This window comes from Balaenoptera borealis (genome assembly GCF_965194805.1).
Source record: "Balaenoptera borealis genome assembly, chromosome: 10".
Taxonomy (NCBI): Eukaryota; Metazoa; Chordata; class Mammalia; order Artiodactyla; family Balaenopteridae; genus Balaenoptera; species Balaenoptera borealis.
The window spans coordinates 6,096,920-6,109,520 of record NC_138874.1 but is presented as its reverse complement, the minus strand read 5'-3'; the positions used below and the strand labels follow the sequence as shown (position 1 = coordinate 6,109,520).

General features: G+C 36.7%; 2 protein-coding genes across 11 annotated transcripts in view; both read right to left on the bottom strand.

The window, feature by feature from the left end:
• The window catches only part of LOC309635857 (uncharacterized protein), a 101,472-nt gene extending 89,594 nt beyond the window's left edge, over nt 1-11,878 (bottom strand). Inside the window, exon 1 of one of the 2 annotated variants that reach the window (XM_082407648.1) lies at nt 11,774-11,878. The gene's annotated coding sequence lies outside the window, so the exon portion shown is untranslated. The remainder of the gene's footprint in view (nt 1-11,773) is intronic. The other variant, XM_082407649.1, reaches the window with a different exon arrangement.
• The window catches only part of LOC309635851 (uncharacterized protein), a 62,334-nt gene continuing 53,582 nt past the window's right edge, over nt 3,850-12,601 (bottom strand). For all 9 annotated transcript variants that reach the window (XM_082407612.1, XM_082407613.1, XM_082407619.1 and 6 more), the window contains one exon: nt 3,850-11,878. In XM_082407612.1, the coding sequence (XP_082263738.1) occupies nt 9,666-11,878 (2,213 nt within the window). In that variant the 3' untranslated portion in view covers nt 3,850-9,665. The remainder of the gene's footprint in view (nt 11,879-12,601) is intronic.

Here is a 12,601-nt window from a genome sequence, read left to right as displayed (position 1 = left end):
CATCCCAGGGATTCACTCACACGTCCCAGGACATCACATTTCTCTCTCCTGCAACAAAAGTAAAAATTAGTGGAAAACTCTGCCAAAGTATGGTAGGTTCTGGGGCAACTCTCTCTCTACCCAACTTGCTCCAGAGCCTGTAGATGGGATCCTAGGAAAACTGGCAGAGCCAGCAAAGGGTGAGAATTCTTACCAGAGTCAACTGTCCTAGATCTATGTAGTGCCTGGTTGAGAAAGGAAGATAAAATTTCATATTGTCCCTTTCTTTCCAAATTCAGATTCTTGTGAATTTGGTTTTGAGATACCCATTGGTTGTCATCCTTTCTCTCCCAAGGACAACTACTGCCTTCTTGTTTGTCTTGTATTGTGTTCTGAGAACGTGTCTTGGTTTTCTGCGTGCCTGGGACATGCAAATTGTTGGTTCTTACATATGCAGGCAGCTCAACTGTCAGGCCGGAGGCCAAAAAATGTGGCCTGACAGAAAAGGTAGGTTGCACCCCATTTGTGGTTAGGATCCTATCAACCATTGCTAGCTCCCAGAGAGACTGTCTTACTTTCTTTTGGCTATCTTTGGGACTGGTTCTGCATCTTGGGAGGGCAGTATCTTTTGCACCCGCTTTTTGGGAGGCCTCTTGTGTCCAAGAGGTTATTCAATACTGACAGGTATATTTACTGTTTGTCTCAGCTGAAACCTGACAAGATATCGGAAAAAAAAAAAATTTTTTTTTAAGGGGCACTATGGTCAAAAGTTGGCCAAAGTGGAAGCTGATATTCAGAGCCCCATAGGAACTTTTTTTTTTTTTTTAAAGAAATTCACGTTCTTTTATTTATTTATTTATGACTGTGTTGAGTCTTCATTTCTGTGCGAGGGCTTTCTCTAGTTGCGGCAAGTGGGGACCACTCTTCATCGCGGTGCGCGGGCCTCTCACCATCGCGGCCTCTCTTGTTGCGGAGCACAGGCTCCAGACGCGCAGGCTCAGTAATTGTGGCTCACGGGCCCAGTTGCTCCGTGGCATGTGGGATCTTCCCAGACCAGGGCTCGAACCCGTGTCCCCTGCATTGGCAGGCAGATTCTCAACCACTGCACCACCAGGGAAGCCCCCCGTAGGAACTTTTTAAAGGCCTTCTCCCCTAAGCTAAAATGAAACTGTGTACCCAGAGGAAAGAAAAGCATTCCAAAGGGAAACAGCTCTAAATCAAGACCAATGGAATCGTTTGATTTCCATCTTGGTTGAGGATCTCCTCTCTAACATAAAGGAGCAAGCTAAAGATAATACTGTCTGATGAGTGGGTTAGCTGCTTGATGTCATTCAGGTTGCAATCCAACTCTCTAAGGAATTAAGAACAATGTCCTTGTCTTACAAATTTAGTCTTAGCAAGAACAAAAATGCAGCTGTAGAAGCAATTCAAAGCCCACCTAACCTTTTTACCAATCCCAAAAAATTCCCTATTCATCTCAAAAGTGTTATAGATATTGTAAAACATCTGGACTCAGGGAACAAAAGTCCTTCTTGGTAGAATTTGTATTCTTTTATATATATATATATATATTTTAAGAGTTGGCCCTCTCTTTTTTTTTTTTAAATATGTATTTATTTGGTTGCACTGGGTCTTAGTTGAAGCAGGCGGGCTCCTTAGTTGTGGCTCACAGGCTCCTTAGTTGCAGCTCACCAGCTACTTAGTTGAAGCATGTGGGCTTCTTAGTTGCGGCATACATGTGGGACCTAGTTCCCTGACCAGGGATTGAACCCGGGCCCCCTGCATTGGGAGCGCAGAGTCTTAACCACTGCACCACCAGAGAAGTCCCGGAACTTACACTCTTTCTCTGTGCCTTTACAGAGTCATCTCTAGGAACCCAGGTCATTCTTATCAGAATTCAATGGAGAAAGGATAGTCTTGTCAACAAATGGGAGTGAACAACTGGAAATCCATATCCAAAAAAATGAACACAGACACAGACCTACAAGTTTAACAGAAAGTTAACTCAAAATAGATCACAGTGGTGTCAGCAAAAATGGTGGAGTATGAAACTCAAAATTATGCAACTCCATAAAAGCAACAAAAATATGGGCAAAAACTGTCAGAATCAACGTTATGAAATCTGGAATTTAATTAAAGCCTTGCATCCAAGTCAGAGAGTGCAAATTCAAGGAACATGGCTGATTTTTGGTAACAACAGTGAAACTGTGGGACATTGTAATTTGCCCCCATCACAGTCCTCACTCTCCAGCTTAGGAATAAAATGGCAAAATAATAGCCCACATTTCCAATATTAGAATAATCACAACAGACCCCACTCACAACCACTTACAATTTATTTATCTGACCTGTTTGATAGCACAGCTCAAAGGCCTTGTATTTCTTTCAGCTAATTCAAAACTGGCCCAGTGCTAAAGTTGCTTCCTGGGGGGCATCTGTCAAAAATATTTACAGACTGATGTTGCCTAAGGTGATGGATAGCATTTGAGGTGAAGCTACAAATAGAAAATCCCAATAAATTCACACAAAAAGGGATTAAATCCAAAACAATTCACCAAGTGGCACTATACAAGATTAACCCACAAAAATCACTGAGACTACAAAACATCACAGAAAGAATTAAAGACCTAAATAAATGAAATGACATCTCATGTTCCTGGACTGGAAGACTTAATATGGTTCAGATGACAATATTACCCAAGGCAATCTACAGATTTAATGTAATCCCTATCAAAATCCAAACAGCTTTTTTTTTGCAGAAATGGAAGAGGTGATCCTCAAATTTACAAGGAATTGCAAGGGACCCCCAAACAGCAGAAACAATAATGAAAAAGAAAAACAAAGTTGCAAGATTCACATATTTTGATGTCAAAACTCATTACAAAGCTACAGTAATCAAAACAGTGTGGTACTGGGACTTCCCTGGTGGTCCAGTGGATAAGACCCCGTGCTTCCAATTCATGGGGCATGGGTTCAATCCCTGGTTGGGGAAATAAGATCCCGCATGCCACGTGATGAGGCCACAAAAACAAAATAAAACAGTGTGGTACTAACAGAAGAATAGACATATAGACCAATAAAATAGAATTTAGAGTACAGAAATAAACCCATACATCTATGCTCAATTAATGTTCAATGGGGGTAGGGGTACCAAATCATTCAATAGAAAAACAATAGTCTCTTCAGCAAATGGTCCTGGGACAACTGGTTATTGACATGCAAAAGAACGCAGTTAGATATTTACTTCAGAATATATACAAAAATTAACTCAAAATAGACAAAGGCCTAAGTGTGAGAGCTAAAAATATGAAACTGTTAGAAGGAAACAGGTGAAAATCATAATCTTGAATTAGATAATTTCTTATATATGAAACCAAACACACAATCAAACAATAAAAGATAAATTGGAGTTGACTGAAATTTAAAACATTTCTGCATCAAAGGAAGGACATTATCAAGAGTAAAAAGACAACCTTCAGTATGAGAGAAAATATTTGCATATTATATACCCGATAAAGGTATACAACTCAGAATATATATAGAACACTTACATCTCAAAAACAAACAAAAAACTCCAATTAAAAAATGGGAAAATTGGGCTTCCCTGGTGGCGCAGTGGTTGAGAATATGCCTGCCAATGCAGGGGACACGGGTTCGAGCCCTGGTCTGGGAAGATCCCACATGCCGTGGAGCAACTAGGTCCGTGAGCCACAACTAGTGAGCCTGCGCGTCTGGAGCCTGTGCTCCGCAACAAGAGAGGCCGCGATAGTGAGAGGCCCACGCACCGCGATGAAGAGTGGCCCCTGCTTGCCGCAACTAGAGAAAGCCCTCGCACAGAAACGAAGACCCAACACAGCCAATAAATAAATAAATAAATAAATAAGTTGAGTAGTTTTAAAAAAAGGGAAAATAATCTACTGAATAGACATTTCACCAAAGAAGATATGCTAGTGGCCAAGAAGTTCATGAAAAATGCTCAGTATCATTAGTTATTAGGGAAATGCAAATCAAAACCACAATAAGATACCACTCACACCCATTAGGATGCCCAAAATTTTTTAAATACAAAATATCAAGTGCTGGTAAGTATTAGCGAAACTGGAACCCTCATACATTGCTGGTGGGAATGTAAAATGGTGCAGCTGCTGTGGAAAAGTTTGGCAAGTTCCTAGTAATTCCACTCTTAGTTATAAAACAATTCCCACAAAAACATGTAATATATGTGCTCATAGCAGCATTATTTATAGTAGTCAAAAAGCAGAAACAATCCAAATGTCCATGAACTGAGGAATGGATAAACAAAATATGGTAACTCTTCAATGTAATATTATCCAGTCATAAAAAGGAATGAAGTATTCTTACATGCTATAACAAGGATGACCCTTGAAAACATCATGCTAAGTGAAAGAAACCAGACAAAAAAAGGCCACATAGTATATGACTCCATTTATATATAAAAAGTTCAAAATAGGCAACTCCATAGAGACAGAAAGAGGATTTATTGGTTGTTAGGGATGAGGATGAGGGTATAATTGGGACTAAGTGCTGATAGGTACGGGATTCTGGAAAAGAAAAAGGACATTAGGGAAAAGTTAAGGATATCTAAATATTAAAGTACTGATATGAACTTCAGTTAACAATAAGGTGTCAATATTGGTTCACTAATTATAACAAATGTTCCATATTAAGATATTAATAATGGAAAATATCTGTGGGGTATACAGCAACAGAAAAAACAAAACAAAATAAAATGAAATAAAATAAAATAAAAGGCTTAGTGTCCATGACACAATACCTACTGGTCTAAAATATATGTAACTAAAGTATTAGAAGAAGAGAAAAGAGAGACAGGAAAATATTTTTCAAATAAATAGGCAAATGGGTTCCAATACTGACAAAAACTACAACACTAAGATCAAAGAACCCTAAGCATGATAAATGCAAAAATCAAAAAAACAAAAAAAAACAACAAAAAAAACCCAACCAAGGCACATCATAATCAATTTCCTAAAAAAGATATGAACAAAAAAGTTTAAAAAAAAAGTTTAAATGAGTCTGAGGGGGGGAACAAAAAAACATGTACAGAGGAACAAAGATAAAAATTTCCTCAGACTTCTCATCACAAACTATCTAAGGCAAAAGACAATGAAATGACATCTTTAAAGCCTTAGAAGAAAACAAACTACCAACATACAATTCTATATCCAGCTAAAATAACCTTCACAAAAAGGCAAAATAACTCCCCTCCAAATAAAGAAACGAAAACCTGTGAAAATTCATTACCAGAAGTACTGCATTACAAGAAATGTTAAATGAAGTTCTCTTAGGCAAAAGCAAAATGATATCAGATGAAAATGTGAATACACACAAAGTAATAAGAAACATCAAAAATGGTAAAATAAGGAGACAAATATAAAATACTTTTCACACAAATTTATTTAAAAAGAAATTTTAAAGTAAGCACAATAGTATATCGTGAGATTGATAATGAACAAAGAAATGGAAAATGTGATAAGAACAGTGCATAATAGGAGAAATTTAAGTACAGTCATGTATTTTAAATGTGAAATGATCTATTACTTAAAAGTAGACTTAACAAATTAAAGAAGCATACTGTAAATTTAAAAGAAACATCTACATGATAATTTAAAAAAGAGGTATAGTAAATAAGCCAATAGCACTGATAAAATGGAATATGGAAAATATACATTCAAATTCAAAAAGGTGAGAGGAAAAGAGGCCAAAAGTATAGATGAGATAAATAAAAAACAAAAGCAAACTATTGGCTTATACAATATGGTGTAGAGACATTTCTCCCTGCTCCTCTCTGTAAAACTCTTCCTATGAAATTATATGAGACAATCAACAGTGAACTGTGTAAAGTGTTAAGAAAAAGGCAAATTGGTTTATGACCCCAGGACTGGAGGAACAACTGTAGCACGTCCCTCCACTCAACAGAAGAAGGCCATCCAGACTCACTGTTTCCCAACCCTCAACCTAGCAACAGAAAGTAGGTAGTCTCATTCTTCTCCCCAGATTAAAAGGGAGTCCTTTTGACAGCTCCAGGCAAGCCAGAACCGCTGGCAAAGGGTACTGATCTAGAAGATCCCATCCAACAACAGGCAGCCTGGGGAAGCACTCCCCTCCCCTACCAAGAAACAGAGGTAGGTGGGCCAAAATGACAAGAGAGACCCAACCAGCACAAGCACCTTGTCAAGGAAGCCTCTTTGCCTCCACAGGCTAAGATTTCTCTTTTCACCGAGACACCAACTGAATGGTGAGATATATCATATTCATGGATCAGAAGAGTCAATATTATTAAGAGGCCCATTTCCCCCAAACTGACTTATAGAGTCAGTGAAAGCATAAAACAATATTAAAGCAGTCTTTTTTTTTTTTTAAAGAAATTGACAAGTTCATTCTAAAATGTATGTGAAAATGCAAAGGACTTAGAATAACCAAAACAATTTTGAAACAGGAGAACAAAGTTAGAGAAATTATACTATTTCCAAAAAGATTTACTATAAAGATAAGGAAACACAGACAGTGTAAAGAAGATATAAAGGTCAGAGGAACAAAATAAAGGGTCCATAGATAGACCCCCCCACACACACACAAACAAATAATCAAATGATTTTTTAAAATACGCCAAGTTAATTCAGTGGGGAAAGGGTAGCCTTTTCAACAAATGGAGCTGAAACAGTTGAATATTCAAATGAAGTAATATAAATCTAGACCCTTAACATAGACCACATACAAAATGTACTCAAAATAGATCATACACCTAAACATAGAGTTAAAACATTTAGAAAACATGGGAAAAAAATCTTCGATGCCATTGGATCTGCAAAGATTTCTCAGAAAAGAAAAAACTGATAAGCTGAACTTCATCAAAATGAAAAGCTTTTTGTGAAAAACCACAGACTGGGGAAAATATTCACAATTAACAAAGAACTCTTATAACTCAATAATAAGAAGACAAACAACCTAAACTAAGAAGAGGCAAATGATATGAACAGATGCTTCACAAAATAAGATACACAAATGGCCAGTAAGTAAGTGAAAGATGCCTAACGTCATTATTCATCAGGGATATAAATGAAAACCACAATGAAAAACCTATACACTCCTTAGAATGGCTACATCAAAAAGTGACAATACCAAGCATTGACAAAAATGTGGAACAACTGCAACTCTTGCACACTGCTGACGGAAATGTAAGATGGAACAACCACTTCAAAAAAGTTTGATATTGCACATAATAACCCTACCAACCCAGAAATTTTACTCTTAAGTATTTAACCGAGAGATATAAAAACACCTGTCTACACAAAAATGCACATTAAGTTCATTACAGCTATGTTCTTAACAATCAAAAACTGAAAACAACAGGTGAATGGATAAAAAAACTGTAATATACGCATACAGTGGAATACCACTCAGCAATAAAAATTAAGTTATTTACTGATACATGCTAAAACATGGATGAATCTCAAAATCATGCTGAATGAAAGAAGACAAACAAGAGGACATCTTGTATAATTCCATTTATGTGAAATGTAATTAAAAAAATCAATCTAACCTAGTGCTAGAAAGCAGATCATTGGTTTGCCAGGGGCCAGAAAGGAGAGGGACATCCCAGGAGGGACTGAGTAAGGGAATGAGGAACCCTTCTGCATAATGGGTATGCTGTCTTTCTTAATTGCAGGAGTGATTACATATGGTTATACTCTTATTAAAACTCATTAAATCAGCTACTTAAATAGGGTATATTTTACCACATTTAAATTATACTTCAAAGTTGATTTTAAAAAAACTCAAACCTTATTACTTTACATTGAAACTGAAAAGATTTTAAATCATAAACAGAAAAATGGACAATATTGTTATAGTTACATAGTCATATATTATGCTTTTTTTAAAAAGTTTTCTTGATATGGACAATTTTTAAAGTCTTTATTGAATTTGTTACAATATTGCTTCTGCTTTATGTTTTGGTTTTTTTGGCCACAAGGCATGTGGGATCTTAGCTCCCCGACCAGGGATTGAACCCACACTCCCTGCATTGGAAAGTGAAGTCTTAACCACTGGACTGCCACGGAAGACCCCATATATTACGTTTTATTAAAATGAATCAACTAAAGCAAAATATATCAACATGTATAAATACCAAAACCATGCATTTGAAGACAAAAGTTGCAGAACATGTTCCCAGTGATATACCTGTAAAACGATGTTATATCACACACATACACACAATATGTGCGTATTATTGTAAAAGTAATGAGATATGTGAGATCAGTATTAACCAAATTTAGAATACTGTGGAAGGTGGTAACAGTTATAGGATGTAGAATGTGCTATGAAAAGCTTCCTGTAAATTTAAATGGGAGCACTAAGGTCTTATGTCCTAGAGTATTCTAGCCAGTACTCTAGCTTCATTCACACTCAATGTTTCCGGTTACTGAACCTAAGAAGAGGAAGCAGAAGCCGTCTCAATGCTGCCCCTGGCTGATCCTGGCAATTGTTCTGGGGATCTAGTCCATTCTGAGATCCCCTAGAGGTAGGCCCCTGGATGAACCAGACAATTAGGCAGTACAGTCATCCCTCAGTATCTGCTGGGGACTGGTTCCAGGACACCTCTTCAAATACCAAAATCAGCTGATGCTCAAGTTCTTTACAGTAGGCCCTCCATACTCTCGGGTTCTGCATATGTGGATTCAACCAACCACAGAACCACAGATAGGAAAACACAGACATGAAGGACCAACTGTATTTGCATGGGTAATAGCATAGTTGGGGTGCAGACTCATCAAAAACATGTGATGGCTCATGATGTGGAAGGCCATGGGCTGATACGTGTTTCTCCAAAAGTAGAATCAGAGACTGAAAAGATTATTCAATTTATTTGTGCTTTTTAAAAAGCTTCATATTCCAGTTAATATTTTTATAAACGTCTATTTTCAGTTTTATTTCTACTAAAAGATTTGAAATAAGTGTAAAACATAACTTTTAGAATAACATCATATCTAAAGGAAAATTTCTGTCCATATTTCCTAAGTTGACAGACTTCCTTCAATACAATCTTCAGATATAATAAAGTCTGAATTCTGTTAAAGCCTTCACATTCAAAACATCTTTAAGACTTCATCTCAACATCGTCTTGTTCAGTAAAATGACATTCCTTGATATAGGCTCAACTATATTTGCTGTATTCTTCAGGTCTCTTCCCTATTATTTCCCTGACATACAGTAAGTACAACTTGTGTATGAAGTTTTCAAAAAAATACAAGATGTTGACAGCTTTCCCCAGGTGTGGTTTATCTGACTGTTAGAAATGGCCAAGTTCTGGAAGAACATTTTCCTACATACATTTGATTCACAGGATTATCTCCTACGCAAGTTATTTGTTTAACAAGCCCTAACTTATATAATATTTCTCCACATTCCCTATATACATTAGTAGGGTTTCTTCTACATGTATTCATTTTTTAGTTGTCTTATTAATAGATATTCATTACATTCATAGTAATTTCCCCTATGGTTACTCTTTCATTTACTTTGGAATATGACTTAGGGTAAAAAATTTGCCACTTTACATTCATAGGGGTCATGTTCTGTGTGAATTCTCCATAGTATTTCAAGGTATGAAATGCTAGATACTAAGATTTCTCTCATTGCTAAATTTAAAAGATTTTTTCCCCTGTATGTAATTTTGAATGTACTGTGAGAACTGATTTCTTAGAGGTTTTCCCACACTCAATACATTCATAGGGTTTCTCCCTTACGTGTCTTCTCTGATGTACTTTGAGACCTGAGTTGCAACTGAAGGTTTTCCCACAATGACTGCATTCATAGGGTTTCTCCCCTGTGTGTGTTCTCTGATGTTTAGTGAGATCTGACTTACGATAGAAGGGCTTCCCGCATTCATTACACTTATAAGGTTTTTCCCCTGTGTGTATTCTCTGATGTACAGTGAGGACTGATTTCTCAGAGAAAGATTTCCCACACTCATTACATTCATAGGGCTTCTCCCCTGTGTGAGTTCTCTGATGTGATCTGAGGACTGAATTGCAAGTGAAGGTTTTCCCACACTGATCACAGTGAGAAGACTTCTCCCCTCTGTGTGTTCTCTTATGTACTGTATAGTCTGACTTATAGTAGAAGGTTTTCCCACATTTTTTACACACATAGGGTTTTTCCCCTGTGTGAGCTCTCCGGTGTACTGTAAGGTATGAATTTCTAGAGAAGAATTTCCCACATTCCTTACATTCATAGGGTTTCTCACCTGTGTGAGTTCTCTGGTGTTTAGTGAGATCTGACTTATTGTAAAAGGTTTTTCCACATTCATTACACTTATAAGGTTTTTCCCCTGTGTGTATTCTCTGATGTACCGTGAGGACTGATTTCTCAGAGAAGGATTTCCCACACTCATTACATTCATATGGTTTCTCCTTTGTGTGTGTTCTCTGGTGTACTTTTAGGCCTGAGTTGCGACTGAAGGTTTTCTCGCACTCATTACATTTATAGGGCTTCCTCCCTATGTGAGTTTTCTGGTGTTTAGTGACATCTGACTTATGACAGAAGGTTTTCCCACATACCTTACATTCATATGGTTTCTCACCTGAGTGAGATCTCTGATGTACTGTAAGGTATGAATTCCTGGAGAAGAATTTCCCACATTGACTACACTCATAGGGTTTCTCACCTGTGTGTGTTTTCTGATGTACTGTGAGAACTGAGTTGCTTATGAAGGTTTTGCCACATTGATTACATTCATAGGGTTTCTCCCCTGTGTGAATTCTCTGGTGTACTGTGAGATATGACTTATGGTAGAAGCTTTTTCTACATTCCTTACATTCATAGGGTTTCTCTCCTGTGTGAGTTCTCTGATGAATTATGAGGTGTGAATTCCTAGAGAAGGACTTTCCACATTCATTACATTTATAGGGCTTCTCTCCAGTGTGGATTCTCTGATGTAAAGTGAGAAGTGATTTCCTAGAGAAGCATTTCCCACATTCGTTACATTCATAGGGTTTCTCTCCTGTATGTAGTCTCTGATGTTTGGTGAGTTTTGATTTTTCACAGAATGCTTTTTCACATTCATTACATTCATAGACATTGTCTCCTATGCCTGTTCTCTGAGTTACATTAAGAACTGACTTCTCCCAGAAAGGTTCCCCCAGGCTGTTACATTCAAATGTTCTCTCTCCTGTGTCAGGAAAATTTGATCTGCTGAAATTATCCACTTTTTCAATATGTTCACAATCTTTCACCTTCAAATGAACTCTATGTTTCAAGAGAGATAATTTCTCAGAGGTTTTACCATATTCATTAAACTTATAAAGACTTTCTCTTTTTTGGGGGGTTGAATAATTACAGAATGCTTTATCACATTCCCTATGTTCACAAGGACTCTGTCTCTTGTGAGCTTGTTTATATGTGATGAAAAGTGTCTTCTCACAGAAATCTTTCCCACGTTGTTTGTAGTCAGAAGACTGCTCTACATTTTTAATTTTCTCATATGGAATAAAGTCTTCATTATGACTGAGGTACTTTCCATTTTGAATGAATTCATAAGGTATCTCTCCCACATGAGTTTTTTCATGGTTAATATGAAGGAATAATTTTCCATATGTGCTGAGATCATCAGACTTCTTTCTTAAATAGTTTTTCTCAATAATTAATTCTGAAATATATTTCAAACTCATACCACTTGTGTCACATTTACAAGGTATTTTTACAGAAGAAACTGGGTATGTGTTGAAATTAAACATTTTTCCTAATACATTACCTCTCTCTATAGTCAGTGTTTTGTTGTTGATAAACGGAGCTTGCCCGAAATGTCTGTCCTGGATTTCCTGACTCTGCTCTAGCTGGTTATCAACTTTGCAGACTTCTGGAAAAGAGAAAAAAAACAATGTAAGTTATTAATTTTATTACAATTATGATAAACTTACACTTACATACAAATGCCCTTTTATATGATTGACTCAGTTTATTGAAATAAGAGTAATCCAAGATGTCCATGCCCCTCATCCTTTTGGCTTAGAATAAACAAAACCTGACAGAGCAGAAATGGGGGATAAAAACTTAGAATGCACCCATCTACATTTGACAATTTATAAATATGTACTTCAAGACTTAACATAGAGGGTAAAAATAAATACAAATCACAGTGAATAAAGGAAGACAGACTTTGAAAAAAAAATGACTGATCCAGGTGTGGGAAATGCAGAGAACCAGAGAGGCAAGGATTAATAGGTAAGAGTACCCTGGAGAAATATCAGAGGACTGATTTGATCTTTTGAAGGATACAGATTAGACTTTACATGATTTCCTTATACTTAAAATACTGCAGCTAAATCTCTATGGTTTACATGTTTCTAGTTCAATTCTCCTCTTTTTAAAATTATTTTTATTTTCTCTTATATATTGCTAATTTATTATACTGTTAATACCAAATTAAATTTATGGAAAAGCACCAATTTGTTCCTGCTTAAGGAGACCTGTAGCCTACTTTCTTATTCATTCTCTACTTATGTGACTTACAAAGAATACAAATGTCTACCAGGAAATGTAAAATCAAAGAGACAAGAAAGACTGCCAGAGGGCCAGATCC